This window comes from Leucopleurus acutus (assembly GCF_964270905.1).
Source record: "Leucopleurus acutus genome assembly, chromosome: 7".
Lineage (NCBI taxonomy): Eukaryota > Metazoa > Chordata > Mammalia > Artiodactyla > Delphinidae > Leucopleurus > Leucopleurus acutus.
Window position 1 is genome coordinate 36,085,691 of NC_139150.1, and position 26,760 is coordinate 36,112,450.

The 26,760-nt window shown below is 40.9% G+C and overlaps 1 protein-coding gene and 1 pseudogene across 10 annotated transcripts in view; one reads left to right on the forward strand and one right to left on the reverse strand.

Annotated features, from left to right (window-relative positions):
- Window positions 1–5,835, reverse strand: part of MELK (maternal embryonic leucine zipper kinase) — a 70,106-nt gene extending 64,271 nt beyond the window's left edge. For 5 of the 9 annotated variants that reach the window (XM_082843225.1, XM_082843223.1, XM_082843222.1 and 2 more), the window contains exons 1-3: window positions 5,490–5,835; window positions 4,122–4,207; window positions 1,391–1,507 (exon numbers count right to left, since the gene is read on the reverse strand). In XM_082843225.1, the coding sequence (XP_082699351.1) occupies window positions 1,391–1,507; window positions 4,122–4,207; window positions 5,490–5,547 (261 nt within the window). In that variant the 5' untranslated portion in view covers window positions 5,548–5,835. Of the gene's footprint in view, window positions 1–1,225; window positions 1,288–1,386; window positions 1,508–4,121; window positions 4,208–5,489 lie in introns of all 9 variants that reach the window. The other 4 variants (XM_082843226.1, XM_082843220.1, XM_082843218.1 and 1 more) reach the window with 3 other exon arrangements.
- Window positions 5,836–14,791: 8,956 nt separating this feature from the next.
- LOC309964316 (large ribosomal subunit protein uL30-like) lies at window positions 14,792–15,556 on the forward strand (annotated as a pseudogene). Its single transcript has one exon. The product of its transcript is annotated as a large ribosomal subunit protein uL30-like (transcript).
- The last annotated feature ends 11,204 nt before the right edge of the window (window positions 15,557–26,760 follow it).

A 26,760-nucleotide genomic window follows, 5' to 3' on the forward strand; every position in this document is an offset into this window, starting at 1 on the left:
AAGCAACCATGTACACACCTTGATTTCAGACTTCTAACCTCCAGAACTATGAGACAGTAAGTTCCTGTTTTAAACCACATTTGTGGCAGCCCTAGGCTAATACATCATATAACACTGAAATGAATCCTTCCCTCTAGGAACAAATTCTAACATATTCTGTCCACTAAATTACACCATCCCATTAGGAGGGTATCAGAAAGGATACATTTACAATGTATCTCCAACTTATTATATATGCCTACTTGATCTAAATTGTTACAGAACTCAAACAGGTAAGCCATTTAACATTTAATCTTTCATCAAAAAGAGTCATGTACCAAAATGTTCATTGCAGCTCTATTTACAATAGCCCGGAGATGGAAACAACCTAAGTGCCCATCATCGGATGAATGGATAAAGAAGATGTGGCACATATATACAATGGAATATTACTCAGCCATAAAAAGAAACGAAATTGAGCTATTTGTAATGAGGTGGATAGACCTAGAGTCTGTCATACAGAGTGAAGTAAGTCAGAAAGAAAAAGACAAATACCGTATGCTAACACATATATATGGAATTTAAGAAAAAAAAATGTATGAAGAACCTAGGGGTAAGACAGGAATGAAGACACAGACCTACTGGAGAACGGACTTGAGGATATGGGGAGGGGAAAGGGTGAGCTGTGACAGGGCGAGAGAGAGTCATAGACATATACACACTAACAAACGTAAGGTAGATAGCTAGTGGGAAGCAGCCGCATGGCACAGGGATATCTGCTCGGTGCTTTGTGACCGCCCGGAGGGGTGGGATAGGGAGGGTGGGAGGGAGGGAGACGCAAGAGGGAAGACATATGGGAACATATGTATATGTATAACTGATTCACTTTGTTATAAAGCAGAAACTAACACACCATTGTAAAGCAATTATACCCCAATAAAGATGTTAAAAAAAAAATTTAATCTTTCAGGTGAAATGTACTTTTCCCATAACTATTGATAAAATGAGTGAGAATGGTCTGAATGTTTGTGTCCCTCCAAAAATTCATGTGTTGAAATCCTAACCCCCAAAGATGGTGGCATTAGAAAGTGGGGCCTTTGGGAGGTGATTAAGACATGAGGGCAGAGCCCTCATGAATGAAATTAGTGCTCTTCTAAAAGAGGCTCCAGAGAGATCCCTAGCCCTTTCTATCATATAAGGACACAGCAATAAGGTACCAGTTATGAACCAAGAAGAGCGCCCTCACCCGACCATGATGGTGCCTTGATCTTGGAATTCCCAGCCTCCAGAATTGTAAGAAATGAATTTCTGTTATTCAGAAGCTTCCCAGTCTGTGATATCTTGTTACAGCAGCCCAAACAGACTAAGACAATGACCAAATAACTTTAGATCTCTGGAACATATTACTGACCTCGAGAACCATGAATATTTTGTTGGCTGTCTCTATCACATGGTAGAGTTGACATATATGCTGATGTCTCAAGTTCTTCAAGGCATCAATTTCTGTTTTGACCCGGGGCAAATCACTCTGTGACAAAACATTTCATTAAATGAGCAATAAACCTATTTGGGAAGTGCTCCAAGCATCAATATCACCAACTTTAATACTAAGTAGCAAAAGCAATCAACAGCCTCAAAACAATTTGTTCAACAATATAGAAATAAAAAACAAAACTTATTTGTGTGTACATTTTAAAAAGGCCTTGAGGGTTTTATGAAAGACAAGTTCAATGTGGGGCAATAGTAAAACATCTAGAAAAATTAAAATAATCTCAGACTCCCTTTAGAAGGTTAGCATTCCAAACAAGGAAAATGACAGAAACACTACTCAGTGTACATGCCTTGGCTACCACTTCGGTCCCAGCAATGTCCATTAAGAAGCATGCTGAGCTAAAAATTGGTGAATGTAGATAAAAGGTATTCACTGTCTCAGTCTTCCAACTTTTCAAGGAGCTTGAAATTTTTCAAAATAAGAAGTTGGTCGGGGAGGAGGGTAAACCAAGTTGAAAAACTTTCCAAGTCCATATTAAAGATAGAAATCCAGATATCCATGAAGTAAACAAGTAAAATTTTATTATAAAAAGGGACTTGATCTAATGATCTGTGCTTTAATATCCAATTATCTAGGGCCATGCAACCAGATATTAGTTCTTAACCAAGAATCAATTGTAACTTTGACTATTTTGATATGATAATTTTTTTTTCTTCTTTTTTGGGGGATGTGGGAGTCTGATGACTAAAACCCTGAAAGTAATCAAAATATTTTTAAAGTCCCAAGAAGTAACTAAAATAAACATAGTAACAATAAAAAATACAAAAACAAGTTTAGAAATAATGAACTAATATCATCATATTGATGATTTAGAATAAGTTTTGAGTACTGATGTGGTAATGCATTTTGTAATAACAGTTCACATTTTGTCTGCTATTTAAGTGTTTGCTGTGTCCAAGTAAATAAGTCATATTAAAGTTATAACTGAAGTTGAAATTGCTTAAGGGAGTTAATCAGTTTTGTAACCAATGTTTAAATGCTCAAGAAAAATGTTTTTTAATACCTTTTTATTAGTTTAATAAATACAGTATTGAGCACTGAAAACAAAAATATTGAAGGAGAGCCTGAATTGTCAGTTGATAGGTTATTAAAAATAATTTCTGATATAGATCATTGTGTGATTCTGGCATATATTTCAGAAAGAGTTCAAAGAAGTGAGTGACGTTATTATAACAAAACATATTCTCTTTGACTAATTTATGTAGGTTAATCAGCACTTCCATCCTTAAAAATAAAGTAACAATTGATATTAAACTGTCTTGTCCTAACAACAAGAGAGACCCCCAAAAAAGTCCAACGTGTCTCATATAAATATGCATTTTCAGTAAAGTGATTTTTATGTTTGATAATTATCAACACATAAAATGTTTGTGCTGTTTTACTCAACTGTATACTAATAATAATTATAATGCTAACTCAATCGCAAAGAATAAAAAACTTTAACCCTCAGAGATTTTTGGTCAGAGGACAAAAAAAAAGATATAAAAAAAAATTTTTTAATTTATCTCCAAAAAAACAAACAATCACAGATGCATACTAAGAGACTAGTGAATTCTCAGCAGAAAGAGACCAGAACAAAGCATAGAAACCAAACCATACAAGGGATGGTAGAAAGAATTAGAAAAAAAAAGACCACTCAGGATGACTTCAAACACTGGGAAGGGTATATAATGCCCAAAGACCATCAAAAGAGACAGATCCTCCCTTAATAGAAAAATGGAAAACTTTATGCACATTATAGCCAAGATCACAAATTAAATGGGCTGCTTTAGAAGGTAATGAGCAACTCAATCCTAGAAGCATTCATGTAGAGGAAAAAAAGGCTGATTAAGAAAAGGATTTCATAATTTCTAATAAAAGAATAAATTTTGAGTAAAATTTATTCTTTGAATAAAATTCTGGGACATAAGATCTATCTATACTATAAAGTAGATCAACATTTAGTAAGGGTATCATGAGAAGATAAAGAAGGGAAATATCAATACCCAGAAATACCTACAAGACTATGAAACAACTGCAGAAAAATGGACCCTGTCGACTTCAAATATGTGCCATTGCCCTGTATTAAAATTAAGAACAAAGTAACTCCTTCCCCAGATTACTTTTTTTTTAATTAATTAATTAATTTATTTATTTATTTGGCTGCATTGGGTCTTCATTGCTACGCACAGGCTTTCTCTAGTTGCGGCGAGCAGGGGCTACTCTTTGTTGCAGTGCGCAGGCTTCTCATTGCGGTGGTTTCTCTCGTTGAGGAGCACGGGCTCTAGGCACGTGGGCTTCAGTAGTTGTGGCTCGCGGGCTCTAGAGTGCAGGCTCAGTAATTGTGGCGCACAGGCTTAGTTGCTCCGTGGCATGTGGGATCTTCCTGGACCAGGGATTGAACCCGTGTCCCCTGCACTGGCAGGCAGATTCTTAACCACCGCGCCACAAGGGAAGTCCCCAGATTACTTTTTAAAACCATAGATTTATACATAACTGGCTATGGAAATGTTATTCTAATAAAAGAGCAGTAACTAGAACATTAGAGCAAATTCAAGTTTTAATTCACAAAACTGATCTATAAATATTTTTTAAGTAATGTTAAACTTACCCCTAGTGCATTTTTATCCATGATTTTTATAGCTACCAGTTCTCCAGTGAGGATATGGAAGGCAAGTTTGACCTTTGCAAAGCCACCTAAGTATGGGAAAATGTATTATGAAGAGAGAAGCAAACTAACTTAAATATCATCATCAGAGCAAACTGAGAACTCAGGCACAAAAAACCTTTCCACATACTTTTATAAGGGTCTATTGATCTATATTTTTCTGAAGTTTGTGGCCCTTTCTTCTTGTTGCTTCCAAAGTGTTGGCCATGATCCTAGCCTCTCCTCATCCAATGACTAACTAAAGACTCTTTGCCATGATAGGATATCTTTAATTTTGCAATGAAGAAGTAGGAAAAAAGGATTCATTCTCTAGAAATTTGTTTTATAATTAACATTGCAATTAAACCTGCTTTATAATTAACATTGCCAGAACACAATATAAAGTTGGAGAGACAAAAGACATGTAATATAAAATTTCCATTCAGTGTTAAAACTGTAAAAATAAGCAATTATGTTTCAAAACTGGCTCAAAAGCTGGATAAAGGTCTACATTTAGGTATCTAAAAGAAACCGCCAGCTGAGCGCTTCTAGAAAGAAGCTCCTGGTAGTCCCTCCCATGGTCTTCCTCATCTCAGTAAATGGCGACTCCATCTTCCCAGGTGCTCAAGCCAAAAATCCAGAAGCCATTTTTAGCCCCTCACTTTTGTCTCACACCACACATCCAACCCTCCAACAAATCACACTGGCTCTGTCTTCAAAAATATATTAATGTTTACCTTGGGAGAAAGGCAGCAGGCACTGACTAGAAATTTCTATGTCCTGATCTGAGCAGGGAACATATGGGTATATGTGTACAAAAACTCCATCAAAATTAGTACACTTTGCTTATTTTACTATGTGTTATACCTCAATATACTATACTTAAATGTACATATGTGTGTAAATGTCTGTATACAGAATCTCACCCCTTTCTATACACAGAATCTCACTACCTTCAATTCTATCACCATCCAAGTCACCATCATCTCCAGTATCACTCACCTAAATTATTGCAATAACCTCCTAACATCTATGTTTTTCCATCCTTGCCCTCTCCCAGCCAGTCTTTTCACAACCAAGCAGCCAGAGTGAACCTTAAAAACAAAAGGTCAGACCACTACTTGGCTCAAAACTTTCTAGTGACTTTTATTCTAAATAAAATGAACCACAAGGTCCCTCCTACAATTCTCCTCTCTCTTGCTCCACTTTTTCTTACTAAAATAGGTTGAAGAATTTTAAAACTACATAAGTTAGGCTAAAAAGCTCTTGGCTGCCCAAATACACTATACTCTCAAATAGATGACCTATTCTCTCCAAGAAGAAAATAATTACCTGTCCCAACAGTTTCATATAATTCATAGTATTTGAGAAGTTCATCATAATCTTTCATAGTCCTCCTGGAAGTTTACTCAAAATTATAAAAAGAACCTGTAAGACAAAAACAAAAACAGTACATGATCAAAAAAGGAACTATTAAGAGACTATCTCCTTCATTCTTACTGAGATCCCTAAAAAATAAAAATAGAGCTACTGTATAAAAAAAAAAAAGAGAGACTATCGCCTTCATTCTTGTAACTACAAATATAAATAAGTCTTAGGCATATAAATGATACTGGAAAAACTGATTAGCCATATAAAAAAAAATGGATTCCTATCTCACACCATACATAAGAATCAATTCCAGATCAAATAAAGACTTAAATATGAAAGGTAAGCCTTTAAAAGTTTTAATACAGTATTGTCATCATTTCAGGATAGAAGAGGATCTTTTAAATAGACACAGAAAAGTGCTAATCATAAAAAATAATAATAGAGAATTCTCTGGCAGTCCAGTGGTTAGGACTCCAGGCCCTCACTGCCGAGGGCCCAGGTTCAATCCCTGGTCGGGGAACTAAACTCCCACAAGCCGTGTGGCAAGGCCAAAACTAAAAAAAATTTTAAAAATAGATAGGTAGATAGATAGATAAATTTTAAAAAGCTAGCATTATTTAAATAAACAAATATTAAATAACACTGAAATTAAGAACCTCTGCATATCCAATGACATCATTTAAGAAAAAAACAACATAAATATGAGAAAATATTTGCAACACTTATAACAGTGGACTTTCATCCAGAATACATATACTCCATCACAACAATATAGAAAAAGACAACCCCACAGAAAAATAAGCAAATGAAATAAAAAGGCATTTCACAAATAAACACAAATAACCAATAAAAAGATGAAAAAAGGCTCAATTTCATTAGTCATCCGGGATATGCAAATTAAGACTCCAATGATATACAATTTTAAGATACATGTAATGAGATACATATTTTATTATTATGCTTCACAACTTACGTGTGTTACATATACTCTATTTGTTTGTTTGTTTGTTTATGGCCATATTGGGTCTTTGTTGCTGTGCACAGGCTTTCTCTAGTTGTGGCGAGCGGGGGCTACTCTTTGTTGTGGTGCACAGGCTTCTCATTGCAGTGGCTTCTCTTGTTGCACAGCATGGGCTCTAGGCATGTGAGTGGGCTTCAGTAGTTGTGGCACACGGGCTCAGCTGCATGTGGGATCTTCCCGGACCAGGGATCGAACCTGTGTCCCCTGCATTGGTAGGCAGATTCTTAACCACTGCATCACCAGGGAAGTCCCTATACTCTTAAGTATACATCAAATAATTTATAAAAATAACACATACACACTATTATATATAAAAAAGATAAACAACAAGGACCTACTATATAGCACAGGGAACTCTACTCAATATTCTGTAATAACCAGTATGGAAAAAGAATCTGAAAAAGAATGGTTATATGTATAACTGAATCACTTTGCTATACACCTGAAACTAACACAACATTGTAAATCAACTATATGCCAATATAAAATAAAAATTAAATAAATGAATAAATAAATAATAAAAAATTAGTTGTAAAAGTCTTAGGAGGTCTTATTTGATTTTTGTCTTCCTGAGTTTTAAAATTAACTAGAATTACAAGACACCATGGGGTGAGTACACATGAGGTCATACTCATACCAGCTTTGTCTTATTTGGGGAGGATAAGTTCCTAGTTGACTTTAACTAGAGATTAGCACTGTATCTGGCAGAACTGCTAATGCAATCAGACTATTAACTCTGAACTTTCTTGTATTTATTCATTTATCCATACAGATGTGTTTACTGAGCACCAGTGATGTGCCAGACCTGCACTTGGCACCAAGGCTATAACAGAGAAGAAATACAGTTCCTGCCCTCATAGATCTTGCATTCCAGTGGAGAAGACGAAAGGAAAATTAACAACGAATTAAATAATTATAATTTGTAATAAAGGGCTTCCCTGGTGGCTCAGTGGTTAAGAATCCGCCTGCCAATGCAGGGGACACGGGTTCGATCCCTGGTCCGGGAAGATCCCACATGCTGCGGAGCAACTAAGCCTATGTGCCACAACTGCTGACCCCACATGCCACAACTTCTCAAGCCTGCACGCCTAGAGCCAGTGTTCCACAACAAGAGAAGCCAACACAATGAGAGGCCTGTGCACCACAACAAAGAGTAGCCCCCACTCGACACAACTAGAGAAAGCCCACGCGCAGCAACGAAGAACCAACACAGCCATAAATAAATAAATAAATAAATAAATAACAATATGTAATAAATACTGGGGAAAATAAGCAACAGTGGTTAGAATGGGTCACTGAGAAGGTAATGTTTAAGTCAAGATCTAACTCAAAGAATGAGAAGCAAGAAAAAGCAAATCAGCCCTTCCCATCACAACTTGAACAATGTTTCCAATAGGAACTGTGCAGGACCATGTAAACAATGTTTCTATATGAAGCAGTTAAAATGATAATGTTCCTTTATTTGACAGACTGCTGCTTTCTCACCAAGGACATCCTCAGCACTACCTCATTCCTCCCACTTCCTGCTTCCTCAGATACCCAAATGCTGAAATGCTCCTGCTCTTTGACAGTATCCATTCCAAAACTGGTCCTTGGGACTTCCCTGGTGGTCCAGTGGGGAAGATTCCATGCTCCCAATGCAGGGGGCCTGGGTTCAATCCCTGGATGGGGAACAAGATCCTACACGCACGCTGCAACTAAGAGTTCACATGCCACAACTAAGAGCCTGCATGCCACAATTAAGAAGTCCACATGCCGCAACTAAACAAACAAACAAACAAAAAACTGGTCCTTGCTTCCCTAGCGCAAGCCCAAATCCTGTAAGCCCCTTTCGACTCACTCTTACTGAGATGCCCAAGATCCTAGGGTGTATGGTTTCTCTTGCTGCAGCAAGCTAAGTATACCTAATAGTTTTTTAATCACGGATGTGTCCCTAATGGTCTGTGGTTGATAGGCCTTAACAGGAATTGTTAACCCAAAAAGAATGAGAGGAAGAGCATTCCAGAAAGAGGGAATTTAGGTGCAAAGATCCCAGAGGAAGAAAAGGCTGACACGTACTGAATTTAAACTGCTTTCAGAGGTACCAGGAAAAGGAAATGCAGATTTGGAGCGGGGACAATTGGTTAGGTATATGGGAAAAAAGAAAATTGGATCCCTACCTCACACCACATACAAAATCAATTACAGTAAAGACTGTAAAGTGAAAGACAGACAATTAAGACAGATAAGGCCTTACCTATACCAGACCCATAGCTAGGAGTGGCAAGAGGAAGAGCATGGAGATAACAATTAGAAAAGCAAGAATTCGAATACAGTTTCATGGAAGCCAAGAAGGAAGGAAAAAAGCAACACTACTAAAAAGAAAGTTTCTAGGAAGTAGATTTCTAAATAAATTTGGAAGTGCTCCTATATAGGTTAAGTAGGTTAAGTCCTAGGACCTGAGTTTAGGTACTGCAAAATGGAGCTTTCTTATAGGTAGACATGGGGTGCAAGCTCTCTGAACCTATATAGATACAGTTTCTCTAAGGAGCTCTTCTTCCTAGAGGCCAGTGTGACAGGACAGGACTTGAGATTTCAACCTCGGAAAGAGATGCTTCCACACCCCTTAGAAAGCCACGCAGGAATCAGAGGGGCCCAGGGAAGTGGAGGTCACTGAGTCAGCACAGCACACCAAGGGCTCTGGAGTTCACAAAGGGCTTTGAGTCCAAGACCCAGCTAGTGATAAACTCCTTTGCCTGGTCTGACTCCTGTGCACAAATCTCCTTCTGTGCCCTAGCACTGGACTAGGTATGGCACCACAGAGTTCAAGATCCCAGGACCCCACTCTCTGTAACATTTAGAAAGATTAGGTAAGTATATGCATAGCCAAATGGGACTTGGGCAAAGTTCTACCTGGAAAGGGCAAAACTCATACATCTTAATTAATGCCTCTCAGTAGTGGAAACCTGGTGCTAGTGCTCATTTCTAGAGCCAGACAGTCTCCCTTCACCAACAGGCAGGGTTTTAGCAAGTCTGCTGAAGGCTCTGTGATTGGTTAAGTGGCCAGCACCATGTTTACTACTTTCAAGTTCTCTGTCCTTCATGCTGGCTCATCCAGAGCTGAGTGGCCAGCATGTTATTAAACCTTAATAACGGTATGACTTTGGAAGACCTAGAGTTATGAGTTCAACCTCAGGACTGTGGTGAGTTTATAAAGGAAAAGACAGAGCAATAGGGAAGGTCCTTGCTACAGTGAAGATGGGTAATCTTCTTAAACTGAAGTGGAGAAAAAAAATGAATGAAATTATCAAAAGCCCAAGAGACACAGAGGATTTTTTTTTTTAAGATCCCTTTAAATTTCCTTACAAAATGCCTAAAGCACTCTGATTCCAGGAATCATTTTACTTGGAGATAAAAGGTATGCTATTTAGCAAGTAAAAAGTCTTCAAAAATTTGGTCAGTGAAATGAACACTAGAGCAGAAGTTCTGGAAGGAAAAATATCAAAACCCAAGAAAAAAATCAGCTTAAAAAAAAAAGGTTTTAGTAGCAATGTCAAAGCTGAAATAGCAAGAAAGATAAAGATCATGGGCAAAAGACATTCTGATCCAATAAACAATATTAGTCATTTCCTAGGAAGAGGTGGCATTGGACCAACTTAATAAGCAGGTGGAACTTTTAATCTAGCTGAATCTGCATGAACAGCGTAGGCAAACAAAGGAAGCAAAGTCAAGTCCTGATAATAGCGGAAAGCTGGTGATATAAAATGAAATATTTCCGCTTCCACTGGAGTGGCAAAGGTTGTTCCAGGCAAAGAGACAGCAGAGAGGACATATTTATTCTCCCTGGGCACCTGAGACACAGGATTAGAAATATCCTTACTAATTCAGAAAACTTTTAAAGGGCATTTGTTATTGGAGCAAATTGGGAATGAAGTGGAACCACACCCCCAAAAGACAGGAATCGTAGGACTAAGAATTTTTAAAACAGGAAAAATAGAGGTAAGGTATAGAGTTCAACACAAGGCTAAGAAATCTTTGGGATCCTGATGATGGAGAAGAGAATGAGCAGGACTTTGGAAATGGGGGAATGTTAGGCTATAAATCTGTTTAGAAAGTGGTCTGCTATAAAAGTAGGCTATCAGGTTCCTTAGAGAGCAAAGCTCCAACTAATGCAATATTGGGGCATTCAGAACACAGGGGTTAAAGAGGAAACACAAACAGACATTTCAAAGTTTAAAAATCATGAGATGGAGGGAGTTCCCTGGTGGCCTAATGGTTAGGATTCCCAGCTTTCACTGCCATGGCCTGGATTGAATCTCTGGTCAGGGAACTGAGATCCTGCAAGCTGTGCAGCTCGGCCAAAAAACAAAAACAAACAAACAAAAAAACCATGAGATGGAAATGGACAAAGGGAAAGAAGTAGGCCTTAGGAAGTATAAGTAAGACTCCAAATTGCCACCAATGCACATGCCTAAATTCCATACAAAGGACTGGGCTATTTCAAATTGCCACACTCAGAAAGAGAAAGCAATTAGTATGATGTTGGAATTCATTTTCCCAGACAGGGATATAAGAGTGTCATAACCAACTTCTTGATAGATTTTTCCCAAATGAGTTTTGAACTTCCAGGTTATGGCCTCCAGTCAACTAGCAGAGATCAACTCTCACCAGTGTAAGACTAAATCACACACCTCCTATTTTTCTTCCTTCCATTTTGTTATCTACCCCCTTCCCTCAAATCACACCATGTCTTTAGGTGAGTAATACCAATGTGGCCCTAAATTGTATCTACTGAATCCAGGGAACATCATTTGTGCTACTGTATAAGAAAACTGGTGTTTACATTGCAAAACTGCTATAATGATAGCAGATTTTACTTGGCTTTTAAATTTTGTAGAAGTGGAGCTGGTTCTAAATATTCTGAAGTGCTCTCCCTGTTTATCCTCTAGAGTCTGGAAATAGAGAACACAGAAAAGACTTTTGACTAGAGTAACCCACTTGCTGCCAAAGGAAGTATATGATCAGTCAATGTGGAAGACAGCCTCCCAACTGTGGATAATGAAGAAGGAAACTAGACCCCATACACCTGAATGTCCTTCTGAATGTGACTAAGTAGAAGAACTGGAGCTATATACAATTGGGGTCTTGAACTTTTCTGAGGAAAGAAGGAATTGCCTAGGTAGTGGAAGAAAGTTTATCAGTAAATTTTATAAGATAGCAACAAATTGGAGGCATTTTCCTACCAACATAGTCTTATCTGGGCTATGCTATTACCTGCTGTACAATACATTTACATTATCTAGTGAGCTTGGTATGACACTGATGCTGAGGATATTTCAAATGAAAAGTAAAATACAGAATGGCAGATAATGTGGCCTTGTAATACATTTAATTAACATACTGTCCTGCTCCCTTGCAGAGGCTTCTGGGAGCACCAGTAAAGAGGCATTCACTCCCAAAGGTAGTAAGGGACTGATCTGGCCATCTGGTTGGTCCATAGTAGAAATACTGAAAGGACAGGTCCACTGGTGAGACACGCCCATGAAGATACAGTAAGGATGTTTCTGATTTATCCCACACAACACAGAGATAGAAACCAAAATATGAACAAAAAAGTTAGGAACACTGGGCTGTAAGCAAAACTCCAGGCTCTACCTCCCCCCTTTCCACTACCAGAAGAAATACCAATTGTGAAGCTCAAGGATAATTATTCATCCTAGGAGCTAGAGGCCTGATCACTCTCCTGGGACGCCCTCCTTTGGAAGTCTCCCTTTTTCCCACTGGTCTCCCGGTAGGTCACTCCTTTTAGTGCTATAGCATTCGGTGCATATTCCCCTTTTAGTGTTAAGCCTCTTAAGCCACTACTTTGGGAAGGTGAAGGAAAAGGAAGGATTTGGACTCTGAAAAGGGGGTGATTAGACATAACACATTTCCTTGTTTACTGAACTGCCTAGTAAATTGAGTTGTACGAACAGAAATAACTCGAAACCCTTCTTTGAACTTCTTTCCCGGACCGTCAGTGTCATGGAAACATGGAATGGGAATTCACATCTATCACAGCCTCCTAGGTGGCAAACGCTTTACCTCACCGATAACCCGGAGGCGGATACGATCCCTATCCCACTTACAGAGGAGAAAACCAGGGGTCGCAAAGGCTATCTCATCCAAGGAACCGTGCTCATAAGGTGGGACTCCGGTGAAGTTCCCCAGTCTCCTGTGAGCCAGGAGCACCCTGGGCCCGAGCCGCCGTCCCCCGCGCCGCGCACGGCCGGAACCCCGGCCTTCACCCACGCGGGACACACTGACCTGAAGGCGGAGGGCCGGGAGGGACTGGGCCAGGCAGAAAGACAGACGCGCCGGCCTGCCGTCCGAAGGGAACCGGTGAGCGCAGAGAGCTCCTAGAAACTTTTTGGACAGCCACGCTCTGGCCGTTTCCGCCCGCCAAGGGAATCAAACCTCGCGCGCCGGAAGGGGCGGGGACGCAGCGGCGTCTGGGCGGTCGCAGCGAGGCGGGGCGCTGTCGCCCTAGGACAGCGAGCGGACCCAGGGAGTGGGATGGGTAAGAGGCTTCTGGAGCTTGCTGAGAGGTGAGTTAAGGCCTTGGTCTTCGACCTGGAGTGCCCCTCCCCGGAGGGCACGTGAAGATTTTCGTGGTGTCGTGAGCATACAAAGTTTTTACATAATTCAACTTTAAGTTCACTTTCCTAAAATTGATTTGCAGAGAAGTCGCTAGTAGTCACAGTCTCATTTTCGTCCTCCCCTTGCCCAGTGGCCCTTCTCCCATCCAACAAAAGACAAGTATACCTCTCCCCTGTAAAAATCTTACTAAAATATGTTGCCACGAGGAATAAAACCCCCAGGGGACAAATTGTCCATTAGATAGCTCAAGGTACCAGAAACACCTACCTAGCATCACAGGAGAAGTCCTTCTAATACGTTTTACTGTTTGGTCATTATTTATGTGACTTTAATGGGCTGCATGAATTACTACAATTGTAACGAAAATCCAGAAGGAAAAAAAAATTATAGCAAGAGGAAAGAAAAAAATATTAAGTATAAATTTATATATGTATTTTTTAAATAGACTTTTTCTTAAAGAACGGTTTAGATTCACAGCAAATTGGAGGGGTACAGAGATTCCTCCTAAACCCTCTGTCCCAACCACATGCATAGCCTCCCCCATTATCAATATCCCCCACCAGAGTGGTACATCTGTTACAATTTATGAACCTACATTATCACCCAAAGACCACAATTTACATGAGGGTTCCCTCTTGGTGTTGTACATTTTATGGGTTTAGACAAATGTATAATGACATGTCTCCACCATTATAGTATCATACAGAGTAGTTTCACTGCCCTAAATTTTTCTGCTCTGCCTACCTGTGAAGTGGAATAGTGTTATATGTGTATTTTTATTGCAATGAAGTGTGCTATTGCACTGGATAAAAGATTTTCAAGCAAAAAAAAAAAATTAAACTAAGATAACATTCTGTGGAACCAAAATATGAGTTAGGAGAAAAAAGAGGGAAAACAAGCAAGTTAAAAAGTAAATTGTTTATTTTGTTCGTGTAATTTTTATTGGATAATAGTGGGTATCAAATCATTCTGGTATTTCCAATCCATTGCATATCTTTTAAGGACTTACAGCTTTACTTTCAGAGGTTTACAATAACCAGTTGTTTTTAAAAATATTTACAATTTATCCAAAAATTAAAACCTTTGTGACTATTTAAAATTATAACAAGAGAATGCATGGTGGGAAGCCATTCAGTGTTTATAGCCTGGCCTCCAGCATTATGAGAATACAGCTGAAACAGAAAGGGCTGGATTTTGAAGATGACACAGCTCTAAAAAGCTCGGAGGCAGTGCGAAGGAAGCTTTGTGCAACTCTTGGCAGGAATAAGGGTTAGCAAGGCCTCCGTGGTTCACTGCTGCTAAGAAGGCGCAGCAGTCCTGGTCGCCCTGCCATGAGGCAGAACAGCAGTCGCCAACCTTTTTAGCACCAGAGACCCGTTTTGTGGAAGACAATTTGAACATGGGGCGAGAGGAGGGGTAATGCAAGTGATGGTTCAGGCGGTAATGCGAGTGATGCGGAGCGGCAGATGAAGCTTCGCTCTCGCTAGCTGGCCACTCACCTCCTGCTGTGTGGCCGGTACCGGTCTGCGCCCTGGGGGTTGAGGACCCCTGAGCTAGAATAGACGTCTCTATGGTCAAGTAAACATAGAGCCATTCCTCTCTTCCCCACCCGGTGGGGCTGCACATGAGCAGTAGCCACAGTATGGGAAAGATGGAGGAAGAGCAAAGAAGGAAAATCCCTTTGGTTCCAGAAAACCTCCTGAAAAAGAGGAAGGCTTATCAGGCCCTCAAAGCCACCCAGGCAAAGCAGGCGCTTTTGCACAAGGAGGAACAGAGGAATGGAAAAGGGCTCAAGTTTAAGCAACTAGTATGGTTTCTACATGATTCCTGGCAGCAGCTATGTGACAGGGTGCGCCTCAGACGACTAGAAGTGAAACCTCATGGCTTGAAAGTGCCAGATAAATATTCTTTGGCCTTTGTTGTATTCATCCAAAGGATTAATGGGGTGAGTTCACTGGTGCAGAGGACCATTGCAAGACTTCGCCTGAATAAGATTTTCAGTGGTGTCTTTGTGAAAGTAACCCCTAAAACCATAAAAACGCTTTGTAGAGTGGAACCTTATATGACCTGGGGATTTACAAATCTGAAGTCTGTTTGGGAACTCATCTTGAAACGTGGACAAGCCAAGGTCAAGAACAAAACCATCCGACAGACAACACAGTGATTGAGGAGCACCTGGGGAAGTTTGGTTTCATTTGCTTTGGGAGACCTCATTCATGAAGTTGCCTTCCTGAGGAAGAATTTTCAGTCGATCTCAGGGGTTTTGTGCCCTTTCCAACTCCCAGTGGCCCATCAGGCTACCAAGAATAGAGTAGGTTTCCTCAAGGAGGTGGGCTCACCTGGCTATCGAGGAGAAAGCATCAGTCAGGTCATCCGGCAGCTGAACTAAACCCAGAATATTTGAAAGCACAGTGCATTTGGAAGCATGTGTTTTTGTTTTATGGAATTGTTAACCAGTATCTTCAAAAAAGATTATTTTCTACTATATCTTCAGAAACTGGAGGGGAAGTGTCAGGGAAAAGATGGTGATAGTCATGGCAGGCACTTTTCATCCCACGCCAGGTCCAAGGAAACATTCCTATGTATTTTCGGTGTTGGTCACCATCCACCTCTGAAACCAGCAAAAGACTCATGCCATGGAGGAGGGATGCTTTGTCACATCTTCTATCCTAGGGTTTAATGTTGGTGAATGAATACCCAAGCATGAATACAAGAGAGCAGTGGACCAACCCCAGGGACGTACTTGAGCCTAGGGGTTCCTAGGGCCTTGTTTTAGAAAGAATTGTAAGTACAATTAGAGAGAAGAGCACAAAAGCATTGCTCGGTTGTCTCTGCTGTGAGTCCATGTTCTAACTTCAGTGACAGCGTTGTGAGCTCTCAGACTTACACAGAGCTCTAAGTGTATATGATGGCTTCCTTATTCTTGCCTGCAGCTGGCTTAATGCTTTTCTTCAGCTCAGGATTTTAACCTGTTCTTGGGTCTATGAGAAGGGAAGGACACTTTCCCCAGGAAAACATGCAGAAACTCCAATTCTGTCTTGGAAGTTTAGAGTATTTGTAGACCCTACTCAGGGACCCATGCACCTTATGTGAAGAAGTCCTGCACTATCAGGATTGGTCACCCAGGCTCTGACCTTCCTAGTCTCTTCTGGTTCCATGCCCTATGGAAGACCAGAGCTTACCAAGGTAGGTTTTTCCCTTCAAGCCAAATGAGTGTTTCCTTTTAAGAACACGGTGGTAGATTACTGAGTCCCTGTGCCATCTATGACTCAGGGAAATGCCCACCATTTAGTTCTTCCGGGCTTCAGGATGGAATTCCCTGGTTTCCCTGATGATCAGTCCTCTCCTTAAACCCAAATCAGGAAAGAGTGAACCATTTTCTTGGTTTGGCATGGATGAAATTAGCAATATTTGGTCTTTTAGGCTGCAGGCAAGCAGCTTAATTGGACCCTTTCCTTATATATTCTAGACTCCAGAAGTATTGCCCTCTACCCTGCAAGTGATAATGTAGACCAACACTCCTGGAGATGTTAGACCTAAAAACAGGGTCTGACCCTGCTTGTGTTTGTCATCAGTGTCCACCCCTAAATGGGCCTTCCCTCTGCTCCTGTCACTCACTTAGTTGCCTCAACTTACCATCTAAGCAGTTGGTGAGGGTGTGCCAGGCCCAGCTTAAGAGCTGAAAACATGCTTAACTATTGTGTCCCCTGGTCCTTTAAGATCAGCTCTGCTGGGGCTTCCCTGGTGGCGCAGTGGTTGAGCGTCCGCCTGCCGATGCGGGGGACACGGGTTCGTGCCCCGGTCCGCGAGGATCCCACGTGCCGCGGAGCGGCTGGGCCCGTGAGCCATGGCCGCTGCGCCTGCGCGTGCGGAGCCTGTGCTCGGCAATGGGAGAGGCCGCAGCGGTGAGAGGCCCGCGTACCGCAAAAAACAGAAAAAAAAAGACCAGCTTTGCTGCAGTTTTGGTTCATGGGGCGCTCAAACATGTTACTGAGCCCAAGCTCATACTACTCGCCGCCCAACAGGCTAATAAATGGAGAGACGAGTTGTTGGGACAAGGAATAGACACTTTATTCAGAAAGCCAGAAAACTGAGAAGATGGCGGGCTCGTGCCCCAAAGAACCATCTTGCCTGAGTTAGAATTCAAGCTTTTTTTTTTTTTTTTCTCTCCAGGCTTCTTTTATACTGAAAGGGGAGGGCGTAAAGTCAAACACTTCCTGGTTCCCGTCAGCTTCTGGAGGGGATGTGTTATTCGTTTACAGGTGAGCCTGGCCAGCTAAACAAAGGTATTTTAGCTTAATGCTCATTACCTGGGAGGCAGGGTTGCCAGAGATTGGCCGTTATGTATAATTTAAGCTTATAGGCAACATCCCTTTACTGATTAACTTGTAATAGAATACAAAATGTTCTTCCCTATTACGAACATAGCTGTGAGATTGAATTGGAGGTATTAACAGTGCCTTAACATGTGCCAGATTATGAGGTAATTAAATTGCTTGGCTCAAGAGTTAACCTGCCAGGATTAGATGTTACAGATGTCACTCTGATACTGTGAAACATTGTAAAATCAGATGACTTTAAAATGATGTGTCAAAAAGTAATGCGAAAAGAGCAGCTGTGAGTGTGGAAGCCCAGGGTTTATATCCTGGATCTGTCTTATACTAAATATGGGAATGTTTCCAGTCTTGCCTGTAAAATGGGGCTAATATAGTCAAGCCTGTCTGCCTCACATGGTTAAGAGTAGTAAGGAAAATAACAGTTTTTTTAACTTAGAATTCTATATAAATAAAGGAGGTTATAAAAATTATTACTAAAAGTATGGTGAGAAAATTTAGATATCTACTTAAAGTTTTTCAAACTTATGTTGAGTGTACATATTCAACAGAGCTTGAGTATTACTGACTTAAGGAGAGTAATTAGGCTGCAAGACAAAACAGTCCAGTGCAAGGAGGCAGGGCTCTGAGCTGTGGAACCTGACCTGAAAGAAGTGCCTGCCCCTCTGTGAACCTGTTTCCTCAAATGGACAATAAGGAGATTGGATATGATTCTGCTGCTCCTTGTTTCTTGAGTCACTAACTGGGTGGGTCAGGCCATTTGGAATGTAACATCTCTACCAATAATAACACCATTAGCAGCAATAATAAAACCCTCTACAATTTTTTGAACGATTAATGTGCACTTACATGCATCATCTCTATAACCAAGTGTCTGCCTCTCTCACACAGGGTAATTCATGCTATTCATTCTTTTATCAGTCACCAGTGTCTACCCTATGCCTCACCCTGTTCAGGGCAATGCCAGAAAAGGGAAGAAAAGAGATGTGTCTTCTGCCCAAGGAATCTCAAAGGCAGAATAGCCAGATCCATAGACAACCAACTTTAATAAAGGACCAGACAGAAGCACCAAATACAAGTGCACTCAGCCATGCTGTTTAGAGCTGGAAATGGGGAGCAATTAGTTCTGATCAGGGGATTGAGGTATTTTGTACTGGAGTTAGGCCTTGAAAAAAAAAGAAAAAGAAAAATTTGACGAGTGTAGAGCATTCCCCAGACAGGAGGAGCTCTACGTGCAGAAGCACAGAGGCAAGAAAACACAAGTCTCCTGGGAGAAAGGTATGTTGGGTGGAGCACAGGAAACAAGGGGTGTGGCAGGAAAGGAAGAGCCAGTAATCAGGGAACCCTTTGTGAAGGGCCTTGTGTGCCAGGCTAGAGTTGGGAGGAGTGCTGACCAGGAAAGGGAGATGAGCAGTTGTGCATTTCAGAGGAAGCCCACGCAGCCACTCTGCCAGCATAAGAGTATCCAAGCCTGGCAAGGCAAGGCGAGAGCTGTGCTTCTTTGGTGGTGGAATGAGTGCCTGAATGTTAGCACCATTTGCGGCTGAGTCATCAGTGGGGACGGGAAGCAAAGGCTTCAGTCTGTTCATAGCAATGCTGTTTCTCTTCTGAGGCCAGTCAGGTTAGCACACCTCAGGCTACAAACCGTGCCTTGATTCTTATATCCAATCCAAGAGAAAATGGGAAGCCACACAAAGTTAAGTTTTGGGCCATAGTCCTACTAGAAAAGGAGATAGCTCCAAAAAACCTATTAAAAATATTTCAGGAATTTGAATTTGAAAACTACTTTGGGAATTTGCTAAATTTCCTAATTTCGATAATTAAATTATGGTTGTATAAGAGAATGTTCTTGTTCATAGGAAAACATGACAGTAGGGGAGAGGAGGAGGAGGAGGAGAATGATGATGATGATGATAGGACAAAATGTAGAATTAGTGAATCTGGGTAAAGAGTATGTGGGAATTCCTTGTTCTGTTCTATCCTTGCAACTTGCCAATAACTTCTTTGAAATTATTTCAAAATTAAAAGTAACCCAAGGGCTTCCCTGGTGGCGCAGTGGTTGAGAGTCCGCCTGCCGATGCAGGGGACACGGGTTTGTGTCCCGGTCCGGGAAGATCCCACATGCCGCGGAGCGGCTGGGCCTGTGAGCCATGGCCGCTGAGCCTGCACGTCCGGAGCCTGTGCATTGCAACGGGAGAGGCCACCACAGTGAGAGGCCCACGTACCGCAAAAAAAAAAAAAAAAATGTAACCCAAAAATGTCAGGAATATGTTTCTTAATTCCGTTTATCCCTTAGCACCTACCACAGGATCTTAACATTACTGTAAATAACAATGATTTATCTCTTGAGTTCCATTCTCTGCTAGGCACTACTAGGGGTTGTATACACGTTATTTCTAATCCTGCAGAGTAGGTATTCTTATTCCCATTTTACAAATGAGGAAACTGAAGTTCAAGAAGTTTAAGTATCTGATAAGAATAACAGCCAGGAATCCAAAGCCCAGGATTTTTCTGCTGTAATTCTCAGTTAATTTTTGTTTAATGAAAGATGAGAGAAGTTTGAATAATTTAAGGCACCATACAAATATAAGAGACTTTATGAATTACCGAGAATTATGATGAACACTCTGATCTAAAGAATACCCTCATCAATAGGAAAAGGCTAAATGTCAGTGGACTACTGTGCAACCAACTTTTCAAAAGAATTAGGTAATATACTGCCATTAGGGTTGCCAAAGAAAATGGCAGCATGCTGGGACATATTTACACTAAGAAAATTATCCATTATCCAAAATTCAAATTCAACTGAACATCTTGCATTTTTATTTGCTATATTTGGCAACCCTAAACACCATGAAACGATGTCTGTTTTCTAAGTGAACAAAATAAGCTACTGATATAAACAAAAACACAGCCCCATTTTTGTTTAGAAAAATGTGTAAGTACAGGAAAATGTCTGGGAGGATATACTTTATAGTGTTAACATTCTCTCTAGAAAATGGAATTAGGATAAGGTATGGAAAGAAGATTTAGTGTTTACTTTCTATACTCTATTTTGTGTATTTTTAGTTGAAATCTTCATTGAGATAATTATAGATTTGTATGCAGTAGTAAGAAATAATGCAGAGAGTTCTGTTGTATGCTTTGCTCAGTTTCTCTCTAAATTGGAAAAAAAAAACAAAACTCTTTTTTCTGTACTACTACTCACACTGAACACTTCTGACACCAGTTGGGTGTCTACAATTCAATTCAATTCTGACACTATCTACCTGAAATTGGCATTAGACCCCAATTGTTAAGAGCTTAGTCCCACAAAACTGCTCCCACTTCAGATGCCAATCTGGAACCCAGGCTTCCTGTACTTCTGACCAAGCAGCTATAAATCATGGGTTCTCATGACCCCCTTCTTGAGTTCAATAACCTGCTAGAGCAGCTCACAAAATTCAGAAAAATTAGTTTATTTACTACATTACTGATTTATTATTAAAGGATACAACTCAGGAAGAGCCAAATGGAAGAGATGCATAGGGCAAGATGTATGGGAAGGGGCGCAGAGCTTCCATGCCTCTCCAGGACCGTCACCCTCCCAGCACCTTGATGTATTTAGTACCCTCTCCAAAAGCTTCAGTTAGGGTTTTTTACAGAGGCTTCACTATGTAGGCATGATTGATTAAAACTTCCAACCCTTGGGACCTCCCTGTGGTTAAGACTCCATGCTCCCAATGCAGGGGGCCCAGGTTCGATCCCTGGTCAGGAACCAGATCCTGCACACCACAACTAAAAGATCCCGCACACTGCAACTAAAGATCCCGCATGCCGCAACTAAGATCCGGCGCAGCCAAATAAATAATAAAATAAATAAATAAATATTTTTAAAAATTCCAACCCTCTAATCACATGGTTGACTTTCCAAGCAAAAACCAGTCCCCCATCCTTAGGAGCTTTCCAGGATCCTCCAGCCACTAGTCATCTCATTAACAACAAAAACACACTTACCACTTCAGAGATTACAAGGGTTTTAGAGCTGTGTGCCAGGAAAGGGGGAGTGGGGAGGGCAGACACAAAATATGTATTTCTTATTATGTCACACACCACCAGTGGTAACATTTTGCAAAACAAATTCATCCAAGCTGTTGCATGCATCAATGGTGCATTCCTTTTTATTGCCAAGTAGCACTTCATGGTTGGATGTACCACAGTTTATTTAACCATTCACCTGTCAAAAGCCATCTGGGATGATCACAGTTTGAAGCTATTACAAACAAAGCTGCTATGAACATTTGTGTGCGGGTTATTGCATGCATTTTTAAACTAATTTTTAGATCTAAAAATAATTATATAAAAATGTTATAACATCAATCTGACAAAAAATAAATAAATTGCAAAGCAAACAACAAACTGGGAAAGATTTATAATGTATACATAGACAGAATAAACTGGTAGCTGAGATGGCCTCTGGGGAACTGGTTGACCAGAGGAAAGGGAAGGAAAGGCTTCTCACCACTTTGGCTTTATACATTTTGAATTTTATACCAGGCTTGTCTATTACCCTTTCAAAACTGAATTGTTTTTCAAAGTAATACCTGCAGTTTAAACATAAATTGCAACAGGTATGATTACTTACAATTAAAAAAATCTTTTAATGAATGACCTTCTGGATGGAAAGAAAAAAAAAAGAAATCTGTATGTGGACAGTGGTTTCAGAGCTAGATAATCCTCTCCAAATGGCCTTCACTCCCAGAACCTGGGAACCTGGGCAGGAAGTGTTGCTCTGATTGGAAATAACAGAATTTATGAAAATCACCAAAATTTAGAAACCTGGCCCACCCAAAGAGCAAGATTGTGTGTTGCCCATGAAATAAAGATGTTTCCCTCAAATCTTTACCAGGAGAACAAAAACCAGCCAAGTAAAAGGGTCACAATTATCAGAGAAACACTAATCCAGGAAAATAAGTTGTCAGTGATAAAAGTAGGGAAGGAGAAACAAAAGCAAAAATAAACAAATGAGACCTAATTAAACTTAAAATCTTTGCATAGCAAAAGAAACCATCAACAAAACAAAAAGACAATCTACTGAATGGGAGGAAATATTTGTAAATGATATGACCAGTAAGGGGTTAAGATCCAAAATATGTAAACAGCTTGTACAACTCAATATCAAAAAAAAAAAACCTGATTAAAAAATGGGCAGAAGACCTGAATAGACCTTTTTCCAAAGAAGACATACAGATGGTCAATAGGCATATGAAAAGATGCTCAACATCACTAATCATCAGAGAAATGAAAATCAAAACCACAATGAGAGGGGCTTCCCTGGTGGCGCAGTGGTTGAGAGTCCACCTGCCGATGCAGGGGACGCGGGTTCGTGCCCCGGTCCCCACATGCCACGGAGCGGCTGGGCCCATGGGCCCGTGGGCCCTGGCCGCTGGGCCTGCGCGTCCTGAGCCTGTGCTCCGTGACGGGAGAGGCCACAGCAGTGAGAGGCCCACGTACCGCAAAAAAAAAAAAAAAAAAAACACAATGAGATATCACCTCACACGTGTCGGAATGACTATCATCAAAAAGGCCACAAATAACAAATGTCGGTGAGAATGTAGAGAAAAGAGAACCTTTGTACACTGTTGGCAGTAATGTAAATTGGTGCAGCCATTGTGGAAAACAGTATGGAGGTCCCTCAAAAAACTAAAAATAGAACTACCATATGATCCAGCATTTCCACTCCTGGATATATATCCAAAGAAAGTGAAACCATTAATTCAAAAAGACACATGTACCCCAATATTCATAGCAACATTATTTACAATAGCTGATACATAGAAGCAACCTAGGTATCCATCAACAGATGAATGGATAAAGATGTGGTATATATATATATATATATATACACACACACACACACACACACACAATGGAATATTACTCAGCCATTAAAAAGAATGAAATTTTGCCATTTGCAACAACATAGATGGACCTGGAGGGTATTACGCTTAGTGAAATAAGTCAGACAGAGAAATACAAATACTGTATGATATCACTTGCATGTGGAATCTAAAAAATAAAACCAGTGAATATAACAAAAAAGAAACTGACTTACAGATATAAACAGCAAACTAGTGGTTACCAGTGGGGAGAGGGAAAGGGGGAGGGGCAAGATGGGGATAGAGGATTAATAGGGACAAACTACCATGTATAAATTAAGCAACAAGGATATATTGTATAGCAACAGGGACTATAGCTAATATTTTATAATAACTTTAAATGGAATATGATCTATAAAAATTTTGAATCACTATGTTGTACACCTGAAACTATATTATATTGTAAATAACTACACCTCAATTTTTTTTTTAAGTGGAGAAGGAAAGGGACCTGAGTAGAGCATTGAGGAAAGAAGGCCAACTTCTAAGACATGAATACTGTGTATCCAGTCCCTGTGGGTGGAGGACTTGTCACCAGAGGAGAGACTGAGCAGGGCAGCAGGACAGCAGGGAGAATTCTGAGCCCTTTCAGAGCCAGAGGGGACTGTCCCAGAGCAGCATCCCAGCACCTTGCCTCTAGCCTGCACACTCTGATCAATCTTCTGGGAGCTGAGAGTGGCCCACGTGTCTGTTGTCCTCCTGTGAAGGAACCTACAAGCTCTGGCTTTCTCTAGTAGTCTGGGAGTTTGGTCACTGCTGTGAACACCCCAAAACTGGGATCTTCTAAGTTTGTGAAGCCTGAGGTATAGTTCTCAGAAGAATACATATTCCACCTCTGTGATCATACAGCCTTATGCTCACATCTCCAGTAGTCCACTTAGCACCAAGGCTCGTGGCCAACTGGTCGAGTGTTACTCCTCCAGAAGGACTCTGTAACTCTAGAGACCAGAGTCTGTGTCTATGTGGCTTATCCAGCCTAGTACACAGCAGGAGCTCAATAAACTTTCTTTTTGAAGTACTGTGTGTGTGTGTGTGTGTGTGTGTGAGGGGGAGAGAGAGAGAGAGAGAGAGAGAGAGAGAGAAAGAGAGAGAGAGAGAACTCAGCTTAATTTTGAATTTAAATCCCCGTTTTGCTAAAGGAGCAGAAACATAGTCTTTGGAGTCCACCCCTCAATTTCTCCCTCATCCCATTAAGATGATGGAGGTAAGCATCTGACCCTTGGTCATCAGCCCATGCCAGTGGCTCCTGCTACTGCTCTCATTCCTGACAGCCAGGCCTTCTGCCTGGAAGCTCTTTTCCCCTCTGTGCCATCTAAGAGTATGGGAATCAGGGTGCTCCCTCCTCCCAGACTTCAGCTTTACCTCTTGGGGCTCTGTCCAGAAGGCAGGGCTTGTCCCTCAGAACGCCACTAAGGTCTCCATCATCAGGACTTCCCCTTTGTCTTTTCTTTTTTCCAGCCTCAGGGAAATCTCTTCTCTGTTTGAGGATGGGGTTCAGGAAGCCCTGCTCTCTCCCACAGAGATTTTGTCTATTCTTGGAGTCTTCTCTATGGAAATGCACACATTTTTGGACACCAAAGCAAGAGAGACTCCTTTGATTTTTCTTTCATCTCTGTCACATTCTTTCCATAAGGACAAGACAACAAAAAAGGCAGCACCTTGAATGAAGGAGGGTGTGGGGGGATGAGTTGAGGGGAGAGTAGTAAACCACATGGAGAAAGGAATATAGTTAAACATCACAAAAAATGTTATGTTATGTCATAACATAACAACTGAATACATAAACCATAATGGAAAAGAGTATAAAAAGAATGTATATATGTGTATGACTGAGTCACCTCGCTGTACACCAGAAATTAACTCAACATTGTAAATCAGCTATACTTCAATTAAAGAAATAGATTTTTTAAAAACTCAATACATTTTAAATGGCATGTAAATAGATGAGCATCCACATCTGCCGAGGAAAAAGTGACACTGCGTTGTCTCCCAGCTCCCCTTCAGCTGCAGCACTGTGCCCGAGAGCCGTGACCATCAGGAGAACTGGTCTTCTGGAGGGCCATCTTCTACAGTCACCAGAGCCCACAGATCACCCTCCTTGGCTACCAACAGGATCTTAAAATAGCTTTAACTCTCTGTTCAGAAGCTATTCATGCCAGCCGGGATTCCCAGAATCTCTGAAGCTGGATTGGGGTGTGGAAAGCCCAACCTGTTCACTCTGAGGAATATTTCTAGGTTCAGGCAAGGCAGCAGATCCAAGAGCAGGAAGATTCAGGCCAGTACTTTGGGACAAGATGGGCTGCAGCTGAGGCATTTTGCAGCTGTCTGCTTGGCCTCTGTTGTGCACTCATTCCTCTGCAACAATTATTGTGGAGCCCTCCTTGCCATGAGTTCGTCACAGAAGAGCTTCCTTGGTTCTGCCTCCCCACCAGCAGAGCTGGCAGAAGACTCTGGGACGTGTATGGATCTGAACTGAAGGAAAAATAGGGGGGCTGAGGTGAAGAAATGGCCGTGGCCACAGTAAGAAGGCTCACTGACAGTCTTCTGAAACCTCCAACCCCATAGTCATGATACCACCATGCCCTTGAGAAGGGCTTGCAGATCCCTTAGGGGACCCTAGGGAGTTCACACACCTTCCACCCCCAAGTTCAGGAGGGGCCTGCACCAGGCTTGGAACCTTCAGAATCAGGGCCTGGATTCTAAGACACTCCAGTGAGCAAGCATATGACAAGTGCTTTCTGTGTATAGAGACAGAAATGAAAGTGATACCACTCACTCATTAACCCACTAGACAAATATCTACTGAGCGCCTGCAAGTCCCTGCTCTCAAAAAGCTTACCTTCTAGTGGGTGAGACCTTCTAGTGAAATCACATAAATAAGTGATTTCATTTTGGATTGTGACACATGCTGACTAAGAAAACTAAGTAGGGACAGGGGATAGAAAGTGATGCAGAGAGAGAGTTGCTGTTTTATTTTTATTCATTTTTATTGAGGTGTAGTTGATTTATAATATACTAGTTTCAGGTGTTCAATGTAGTGATTTAGTATTTTTACAGATTATAATCCATTAAAAGTTATTATAAGATAATGGCTATAATTCCCTGTGCTATACAATATATCCTTGTTCCTCATCTATTTTATACACAGCAGTTTGTATCTCTTAATCCCACATCCCTATCTTGTCCCTGCCTCCTTCCCTCTCCCCACTGGTAACCACTAGTTTGTTTTCTACATCTGTGAGTCTGTTACTGTTTTGCTCTATATAGCAGCACTATTTACAATAGCCAAGGTATGGAAGCAACCCATGTGCCCATCAACAGACAAATGGATAAAGAAGACG